Here is a 10,988-nt window from a genome sequence, read left to right as displayed (position 1 = left end):
GCAAAATTTTAAGCGCGCTCCCGATGCTTCACTTTGCAGATCACGGTGTGCACGTCATCAACCGGAATTGGTACCTTTTTTTTTTGACATCTTACTGATCATTTTACCCCTTGGTTTTTACAGACAAGGCTTAAGCTAGACTAAAACGCACGTTTGAGCTGTTTTAACTGAAAGCAACTTGTAATGACATATCTTAAATTATGTCAGTGCCATTGTTTTGTCTCAAGATGCACACCAGTAATGTTTTTGTTTCCGTAGGGTACGTTTATAAAAGCTACTTAAATGTCCTAATTGAACTAAGGTCTAATCCTGGCCTTTATGTCTTAAATTATCATATGGTTTACTTCCTCCATTATTAACTCTAAATGTTAGTAGATGGTGCGAATTAACTTGGGAGGGTCATATTCAGGGCAGGGCTTTGGGGCCCCTGGGCTTGAGTTTAAGTTTGGGCCCTACCTCCGCTACAAAAGACATTAATTGTGTATTTTGTGCAAAATACACAAAATTAAAATATGATTTGTGGTTCCTAAAACAATTAATATGAAACATGCCCTGCCTAGTAAAAGTTTAGAGGTAATATTAATCAGTTGAGAGATCAAAACCCTGAAATAAGCAATAAAGCCAAAGATGAACAGTATTTTTAAATCAAATCTTTGTCCTCTTATGTCAGATTCTTAAATTTAATCAAATTCAATCAGGATAAAATTACACCTCAATCAGAATAAACCTACAACAACAATCAAATCAATAGGAGTGCAGAACCTGATGACGTAATTAGTGAGACAAGCCACCACTTGCACACACGTCTTTGTTTCTGCAGTTCAACAACAACAACAACAGTGATGTGAATGTGATGGCAAACATCAAGATTTCCGTATCTTGTACACCTATTGTTCATTTGAATGTATGCTCGCAGGCCTGTTGTACAAGAGCATACCTAGCAAAAATGAGTGCATGTTATGACTTGTTGATGTCTGTGAGGGACGTGTGAAATGAATGATGGGCCGCTGAGTGGTTATGCGTTTTGACATTGCACTGACATGTTTTGCAGTCAAGAATCGCTGCTTCAGCTTATTGTAGAGTTCCGCACAAATGCAGGTTGGCTGCGACCACTTTCTCACAAGTGTTTGTGGTGCATTCACATAATTAGCAGATGTAACCCGCGCAAACATACTCTCTCACACACATAAAAACTGACAGCAATTCATATACGCAGTCTGTCAGGGCACATACTTGTGTTCATTTTTGATGAGCACATACTCAAAGTCAACATCGACTCAATAGATTGGAGTGTAAACTTAATTAAGAGGACAACTCTAAACTAATTTTAATGATTTTCAGTTCAAACCCATGTTTGGATTATGAGTATTTCTCTATATCAACAGAGGGTCAGAGCACAAGTGTGTGTCTATTGGCATACATTAACAGGATCTGGGCAACATCACTTGGACACTGCATCACAAATATCAAACATGATTTGCTATACCTCTGAAACTGTGACAGTCTGTTTATGTAAAACTATGCAAAACATCTTTTTACCATATGGAAACAGAAGGCAGTCATAAAGTAATCCTTAACCAATGACACCAGAATTCAATCCAGCAAAATGTTCTTCAGGCAGATTTTATTCCACTAGTAAGGATGCATTAGTTCTGACTTGTCTTGGAGGTGGATTGCAGACATTTTATTCAGAAGGGGTTTCTCGTCTTACGGAGTCACTCTGTGTCTTGCTTCACGAAGAGCCTGCAGGGCGAGAAATTGAGGAATTGATTAAAGTGGGTCAAAAAAGAGCAACATGAAGAAATATGAAATTAGAGCAACGGGATAGTCAAGAATCAGATAACATGCAAAAAATGAAAACTGATCAATGAGTGCTTGTAAATATTACAATTATCAGTTCATATTATGACAAAGGAACTAGTATTGATAAATATTCTGTCACCATGCACTAACTACGCACAACGCAACAAGAATCCAGTGACGTAATGTGCGCAATGTAACAGCCAATCAGAACAGCTGTTTTCCTGGCATAAAACTAAGATGACATTATAATAAATTTTAATTTTCATGACTTCTAAAATGCTCCTCCAAGCAGAATCTTCTGCATTGTTTTCCCAAGTCACGGTTTTGTCATATAATAGATGTTTCTTAGCTTCTAAACGTAATACATGTTTAATATGCACAAGCTATATGGTGTGGTGCCATAGAAGAAGAAACTAAGTGAAAGACAAATTATAGTGTTTCCTGACGCAGCTAGTTATGACAGAAACTCTTATTAACATGGAAGTGAAGCATGTTTTATCAAATGTTGCTTCCTCATATCAGGTTATGTCCCATTTTAAATGAGCGTGATTTAAACTGACAGTCAAGGGAATTTTACAGGATAGACATTGCCTAATATTACTAGCCAGAAGTAGTCATAAAATAGTACTGTAAATAACATTTTAGTAAAAATTTTGCAGACTTGCAAGGTGTGAGACTTAAAGGGATAGTTCACCCAAAAATGAAAATTATCCTATGATTTACTCACCCTCAAGCCATCCTAGGTGTATATGACTATTTTCTTTTGGACAAAAACAGTCAGAGATATATTTAAAAATATCTTGGCTCTAACCAGCTTTATAATGATAGTAAATGGGGGGCCTGTTTTGAAGCCCAAAAAATGCATCCATCCATCGTAAATATAATCCATATGGCTCCAGGGGGTTAATAATGGCCTTCTGAACCAAAGCAATGGGTTTTTGTAAGAAAAATATCAATATTTATAACTTTATTAACTATAATAACTAGCTTCCGGCAGACTCTAGCTTGAGGCGTACTCATTTATTTACGGCGGACCCGACGCATGACGTAATGACAAACGTGGAAGCTCAGAGGAGAGAGCAAAACAAAACACCGGTCACAAGTTAGAAATCTAAAATGAGAAATGTTAAAGAGAAATGTCGGAGGATTTTGATATAAGAGAGGAGGAGCTTGAGTTTGTTGCACAGCCCTATTTGTTTGAACGGCGAGATGTGTCTAAGCCTGTGTCTTACATCACGTTCTACAACATCCTGCGTCATACATCGCGCCAGGGGTTACTCGTTCGGTGCAAGTCGACTTGCGCAGTATGTGTACGGTCATCTGACAGAAGCTAATTATTTTATTTTATAAAGTTTTAAATATGGATATTTTTCTTACAAAAACCCATCGCTTCACTTTATTGACCCCCTGGAGTCGTATGGATTATTTTTTATGATGGATGGATGAATTTTTTTGGGCTTCAAAACAGGTCCCCATTCACTACCATTATAAACCTTGGAAGAACCAGGATATTTTTTAAATATATCTCTGATTGTGTTCATCTTAAAGAAGATAATCATATACACCTAGCATGACTTGAGAGCGAGTAAATCATGGGATAATTTTTATATTTGGGTGAACTATCCCTTTAAGGTGTGGTCACATTAGTGAAATTTCGGGCAAAATTCCATTGTAGTAGTGATGTATGAAGCATAGTGTGACCAATTTAAACCCAATGCAAAATCTGCATAGGGAAATTTTGCAAAATTTTCGATCGCATGAACTCCTATTGAAATGACTGGATTTCACCTAAAAACATTAGCCGAACAATGGTAAATGTGACCACACCTTTGGTCAAACTGCCATATTGGTCCTCTGTGACATACACAGAAACAATCCTGTGCGATTTAGAATCTCAGTCATTTTACTGTAGCTTAAATGGGAGGATAGAAAAGGCCACACGCGAGATGGATGGTGAGAGGGATGAGGGAGAGAGTGAGAGAGCAGGATAGGAATGTCTGTGTTGACCTTCTGGATGGCTTCGCTGGCAGAGTCGTCCTGCAGCAGTTTTGCCCGGTCCAGTGCTCTCTCAAAGTGTAACACACTGGCCTTGTAGTTACCCATCTTCACTGTGTAAGAGAGAAAGAGGATGCAAAATGATCTAATCGCACAGCATGGCGTAGATCAAATATACATAACGACCACATTAACTTCTTATTGATTCTGAGCATTGTGGGAAATCAGATTATTCATGGTCACAAAGTGCATTAAACCGCTGACTTCCTGGGGTTCTGGGCGATGTAGTTTGGACTCACATTCGGCCTGCGCCATGAGCACACTGGCATTGAGCTGCCATTTCTCATCACTGATGTCATCGGCGGCCGTGAGCGAGCGGGAGCCATAGTCTCGTGCTTCGCCGTAGCGCTTCAGTTCAAGGTAACAGCGGCCAATCTCATGGAACAACCAGGCCTTCTCTAACCCGCCACATGCTAAAGGCACCTTCTCCTCCCAGCTATGCAAACACATATATAAACACACACAGAACAAAACAAAATGACTATTGCAATAGACTTGTCTGTGTACATAAACACCAAAGTAAACATTAATTAAAGGCAAACGCGCTTACACTTCTATAGCTTGTTGGAACTTTCCAATCCGTGCGTAAACACGGCCAATGTTGTCCAGAGCCCTGGATTTACTGTCCGTCAGGTCGCTATGACACGAAGCACAAACCAAACACACCTGATGAATTGTAGTTTATTAACCAACCAAGAAAAACAGAAAGGTTGTGTGCCTACTCTCGTGAGCGCTCACCCTTTCTTGGCCAGCTCCAGATCTTTCTCATGATGATGCAGAGCCTTGTCCATATTCCCAAGATCCATCAGTGCATTGCCTACACAGAACATAAGAGAAAGAGTTTTGTATCTCTGATTCTTGTGCTATTGATGTTATATATTTAAGTATTAGGCAGATGAGAATCCCAGACTCTACCAATGCAGCTGTGCAGGTTCCCAAGCACTTCTCTCTTATTGGGCAGCACCTTCTCAGACCATTCCTTCACCGCCTTCATGAGCTCACGGGCCTTCTTCAGGCCGCCTTCTGCATTGCCTGCACTCAAGGCTGCCAATTAAACAAATAATTCTCATAAATCCAATAACATAAAACATTTTCTGAAAATGCTTGCCCATCCAAAAGTCATGCGATACCAGAACGTTGTTAAGGTGTTCTGAGTGTTTCTATGAGTCTATGTGATTTTCTGGCCTGTTTTATTGTCCACCAGGCAGAAATCATAAGCCTGATCTCTTAAGGTGCTGTAATTTCAGTGAAATTTCACAGAAGTTACTTTCAAACCAAGCAGCTTTCTGTTGGTCAACATGGTGAATACCTTGCGAAATCTGGGTTTCACCCTCATGTGAAATTCCAGAGTTGCGTGTATTCCCTTTGAAATGACAGGATTTCACCCATGGAAATTCACCAAACAACAGTAAATATGAATGCAGTTTAGGCACTTCTCAGCAAGTAGCAACATTTGATGTATTGTTGTTCAAATGTCCTTAGCAAACACTATTAACTATTCAAATAATTAGCTGGGTGCATTATGTGACTGGTCTTCTAACACAAACATTGTGGCGTGCCCTAGAGAATAATTAGGATCATAATTCCCACATTATTTCCAGGTTGTCATAGGTCAGTTATTCGTCAGTTAGCTAATAATCATCTGCATACACTTCACATACAGTTCGAAAGTTTGGGGTCGGTAAGAATTTTTACTCAGCAAGGGTGCATTAAATTGATCAAAAGTGACAGTCCAGTAATCATAAGCATCATGATTTCCACAAAAAATATTAAGCAGCACAACCATTTTCAACATTGATAAGAAGAAGAAATATTTCTTCCAAATCACAGAATCAGTGTATTAGAATAATTTTCAGAAAGGGTCATGTGACATTGAAGACTGGAGTGATGCTGCTGAAAATTCAGCTTTGCCATCACACGAATAAATTACATTTTATAATATATTCAAATGCAAATTATTTTAAACTGTAATAATATTTTACAATATGATCAAATAAATGCAGCCTTGATGAGCATAAAATATTTATTTCAAAAATAGTCCTGTCAAGCAATTAATCGCATCCAAAATAAAAGTTTGTGTTTACATAATATACAGTATGTGTGTGTACTGTGTACAAACCCGATTCCAAAAAAGTTGGGACACTGTACAAATTGTGAATAAAAAAAGGAATGCAATAATTTACAAATCTCAAACTTATATTTTATTCACAATAGAATATAGATATCAAATGTTGAAAGTGAGACATTTTGAAATGTCATGCCAAATATTGGCTCATTTTGGATTTCATGAGAGCTACACATTCCAAAAAAGTTGGGACAGGTAGCAATAAGAGGCCGGAAAAGTTAAATGTGCATATAAGGAACAGCTGGAGGACCAATTTGCAACTTATTAGGTCAATTGGCAACATGATTGGGTATAAAAAGAGCCTCTCAGAGTGGCAGTGTCTCTCAGAAGTCAAGATGGGCACGAAAAATAGTGGAACAATATCAGAAAGGAGTTTCTCAGAGAAAAATTGCAAAGAGTTTGAAGTTATCATCATCATCTACAGTGCATAATATCATCCAAAGATTCAGAGAATCTGGAACAATCTCTGTGCATAAGGGTCAAGGCCAGAAAACCATACTGGATGCCCGTGATCTTCGGGCCCTTAGACGGCACTGCATCACATACAGGAATGCTACTGTAATGGAAATCACAACATGGGCTCAGGAATACTTCCAGAAAACATTGTCGGTGAACACAATCCACCGTGCCATTCGCCGTTGCCGGCTAAAACTCTATAGGTCAAAAAAGAAGCCATATCTAAACATGATCCAGAAGCGCAGGCATTTTCTCTGGGCCAAGGCTCATTTAAAATGGACTGTGGCGAAGTGGAAAACTGTTTTGTGGTCAGACGAATCAAAATTTGCCGTTCTTTTTGGAAAACTGGGACGCCATGTCATCCGGACTAAAGAGGACAAGGATAACCCAAGTTGTTATCAGCGCTCAGTTCAGAAGCCTGCATCTCTGATGGTATGGGGTTGCATGAGTGCATGTGGCATGAGCATCTGGAAAGGCACCATCAATGCTGAAAGGTATATCCAAGTTCTAGAACAACATATGCTCCCATCCAGACGTCGTCTCTTTCAGGGAAGACCTTGCATTTTCCAACATGACAATGCCAGACCACATACTGCATCAATTACAACATCATGGCTGTGCAGGAGGAGGATCCGGGTACTGAAATGGCCAGCCTGCAGTCCAGATCTTTCACCCATAGAAAACATTTGGCGCATCATAAAGAGGAAGATGCGACAAAGAAGACCTAAAACAGTTGAGCAACTAGAAGCCTGTATTAGACAAGAATGGGACAACATTCCTATTTCTAAACTTGAGCAACTTGTCTCCTCAGTCCCCAGACGTTTGCAGACTGTTATAAAAAGAAGAGGGGATGCCACACAGTGGTAAACATGGCCTTGTCCCAACTTTTTTGAGATGTGTTGATGCCATGAAATTTAAAATCAACTTATTTTTCCCTTAAAATGATACATTTTCTCAGTTTAAACATTTGATATGTCATCTATGTTGTATTCTGAATAAAATATTGAAATTTGAAACTTCCACATCATTGCATTCCTTTTTTATTCACAATTTGTACAGTGTCCCAACTTTTTTGGAATCGGGTTTGTATATTATGTATATGTAAATACACACACACACACACACACCTATTTATTTAAGAAAATGTACATGTATACATATTATATTACATATAAATATTTCATATATAAATATATTTTTGTTAAATATGTACATGCATGTGTGTATTTATATATACATAATAAATAATATACACAGTACACACACATATATTACGTAAACAAACTTAATTTTGGATGCGTAATTTAAAAAATCGTACTGAGCCACAATTTTGATGGTAGTGTATGGTTTTCCATGTGTAACATGAGTATGCAACTTTGACCCCTCTCAAATTCTGCAGAGGTTCACCTGTGTCAATGTCCTCCAGACTGGTGAGGACATATCGGGTGGGGTCTGAGGGGGGCTTGTGTTGAACCCGGTTCCACTGCTGCTGCATTAGTTTTCGGTCTCGCTGACGAGCATAGATGGGCTTCTGCTGCTGCCAGAATGCCGTCCGCGTGTCCAGATATGAGATGCAGCCTACGATCAGATCTTGCACACGCTCTCCAGTTCTTATCTTACTTTTTATAAGATCTGTATGGGAGCAGATTGCCATACTTTATAAAGAATATGCACCCTCATAGATGCAAACAAGTCCTAAAAACCCATGAAAACAGACAGACACACACACACACACACACACACCCTCATCTTGAAGAAGTTTCTCTAAGTATTCTCTGTCACTGTACAGTTCTCCCAGAAGTTGCTTAGCTGTTTTTTCATATTTGCCCATCTTCTGACCATGCTTTTTGGATTCCTTATGAGAATGATTCAAATGCTTGGGATGAACCTTTGGGATTGTATCAAACAAACAAATATGCATTACTAACTGCTAAAATGAATATAAAGGTGAAATAAAAACAATGGTAGGGTGAGTGACGGGGCAGGTGGTATAACAGAAGGGAGAGAGAGAGCGAGAGAGAGCGAGAGCGAGAGAGAGAGCGAGAGAGAGAGCGAGAGAGAGAGCGAGAGAGAGAGCGAGAGAGAGAGAGAAAGCTCACCCCATTAGACTTGTGGAAGACAGACAGGTCTCCTTTATTTTCCAACTTCACAGAGGAAGGACCTTTTAGGTTGTGGAGAGAAAGGTGGATGTGGGTTTTGAAATCTTTTATAAAGTAACTCAAGTCTCTTTGCTGTGTAACCAAAATATGACCACCTCATTTCTCACGTTGTGTCTAAGGACTTACTGCCCACTGAGTTGTCGATTGCCTCTTGAGCTTTCTGGATTCCCAGTCTGAACTCCTGCAGCTCCGGACGTAGCTTATGGCCTCTGTGATAGTAGACCAATGCAAACTCAAAATCGCCCATAGTGTAGAGGGCTTCTGCCTTCTGATACAGACCCTGCAGCAGACAGGATGGAGATCGAATGAGAATCAGAGGTTACCTGTTAGCATTTATTTGATCAGTAAAAACAGGAATATTGTGAAATTTTATTACAATTTACTACAAAATAATTGTATCTAATATTTTAATCAATTTTGAAATGTAATTTTTCAGCATCATTACTCCACATTCACTTCAATTCGTGTTTATTTGTATGGCGCTTTTTACATTACATCTCGTTTCAAAGCAGCTTTACAGAAAATGCATGTGTCTACATTACAATGTACGGTGATCTGTTATCGGACGTGACTGTGTCTAAGTATAAATTTCAGAAATGTACATATACATCACGCAGTTAGCTAACAATGTTTTAATTTAAACAATGTAATAATTTAAGTTAGAAACAATGAGCTTATTGAAGTAATGAATACATGTTAAAAATGATTAGGATATATTGAAAATTTAGACTGCAGTCTTCAGTCACATGATCCTTTAGAAATCATTATAATATGCTGATATTGCTTAAGAAAGATTTATTATTATCCATGTTAAAATGGTTGTGCTGCTTAATATTTTTGTTGAACCTGTGATAATTCTTTGATTGCATAGAAAATTAATTTATTTGAATTTTTTTTTTGTAAAAATGAAAGTCTTTATTATAACTTTTGATCAATTTAATGCATCCTTGCTGAATGACATTAATTTCTTTGAAAATTCTCTTTAAAATTAAAATCTTACTGACCCCAAACCTTTGATAACAACTGATAATTCAGGTGTGCTTTTACTGATGCCATTGAACACTATTATTTTTAGGAGGGTTTATATAGTAGCCCCAAAAAGTATTCAGACACTTAAGCCAGTTCACGGTTCACGAATTTCATTGCAAAACATACAAAATACCAAGTTAAGGGTCATCTGAAAAAGCTACACTTTCCACATAACTAACCTCTCGACCATTTTAGTGGATTTTCCCCTCACATGTAGAGTCTGTCATGTTTCATGGCCATGTGTTGTTTTTGCCTCAAAACTTTTAGGCCCGGTTTCACAGACAGGGCTTACCCTAAAAGGATTAGGCCTTAGCTCAATTAGGATATTTAAATAGCTTTTATAAACGTACACTAGAAAAAAAAGAGGAAAAAAAAATAAAATAAAAAATAAAAACATTACTTGTGTGCATCTTGAGAAAACAATGGCACTGGCATATTTTAAGATATGTCAGTACAAGTTGCTTTCGGTTAAAACAGCTCAAACACGCATTTTAGTCTAGCTTAAGCCTTGTCTGTGAAACCGGGGGATAGAGTTAATTTTAAACCGTATATTCAGTACTATCTGCGTTCAAAAACGTGCTTGTAATATAAATGTCACTTTTTCTGACACCGAATCATCATCATCTGGTTAACAATGCCCCCTTCAGGACAAGTGTCTTACTACAGGCACACATACACAGTAACTCAAAGCTGTAGTTAGCTGCTGGGACCTTTCGGACCAAATGATGAGGGGGAAAAAAAACAAGCTAACGCCACAGATAAACACACCTTGAAGTAGTTTTTGTTGTCTTTGAGGGAGGTCTCGGCGTCTTTCAGCGCGCTTTCTGCATCACCTAATTTCACATAACACCTGGATCTGGCGACCAGACAGTTCTTATCATCCGGCTGTAAACTCAAAGCCTGTTGGATAACAGAGAAGCCTCTTGTAAAACGTAAAATAAATCAGTTTAATGTCATCTGAATGTAAGCGATGTAATATGTGTTGTCTCATAGTTATTAGCTTACCATGGAAAAGCTCTCGATAGCTTTGACATACTCTCCCTTCTGAAACAGCTGGTCACCTTCAGCCATGTAAGTGGTAAAGGTACTCTTCGGCCCTTGTTCTTCCTCCTTATCAGACATTTTAATCGTATTCTTCTAAGCAGAATTATATCGAAACCTTTCAGTACACATCAATAAGAGCAGTTTTAGTAAAGGACCGTCCCGTCCGCTCGTATCCTAGCAACTCTCCTAACAAAACCCAGTGGGGCCAATGAACTGTTAGGAACTTTGATTGGCATGCGACGTCATTCAATCTTAAACGCTTAGGTATAACGTCTAAAATAATATTTCGCTCGACATACGTTTCTATAAAAGATACA

At 38.4% G+C, this 10,988-nt stretch overlaps 1 protein-coding gene across 1 annotated transcript; it reads right to left on the bottom strand.

Annotated features, from left to right (window-relative positions):
- Positions 1-1,302: 1,302 nt before the first annotated feature.
- odad4 (outer dynein arm docking complex subunit 4) lies at positions 1,303-10,972 on the bottom strand. Its single transcript, XM_051885540.1, has 12 exons — positions 10,633-10,972; positions 10,396-10,527; positions 8,725-8,878; positions 8,539-8,600; positions 8,183-8,327; positions 7,847-8,071; positions 4,774-4,902; positions 4,597-4,675; positions 4,409-4,495; positions 4,098-4,294; positions 3,811-3,911; positions 1,303-1,743 (listed from the first exon to the last, which is right to left on the bottom strand). Exons 1-12 carry the CDS (start codon positions 10,747-10,749, stop codon positions 1,708-1,710), a joined length of 1,464 nt encoding a protein of 487 aa, XP_051741500.1. The 5' UTR covers positions 10,750-10,972; the 3' UTR covers positions 1,303-1,707.
- Positions 10,973-10,988: the final 16 nt, after the last annotated feature.

The sequence above is a fragment of the Ctenopharyngodon idella genome, chromosome 3 (assembly GCF_019924925.1).
Source record: "Ctenopharyngodon idella isolate HZGC_01 chromosome 3, HZGC01, whole genome shotgun sequence".
In the NCBI taxonomy this organism is placed as follows: domain Eukaryota; kingdom Metazoa; phylum Chordata; class Actinopteri; order Cypriniformes; family Xenocyprididae; genus Ctenopharyngodon; species Ctenopharyngodon idella.
This window is presented reverse-complemented; position numbering and strand designations above follow the sequence as displayed.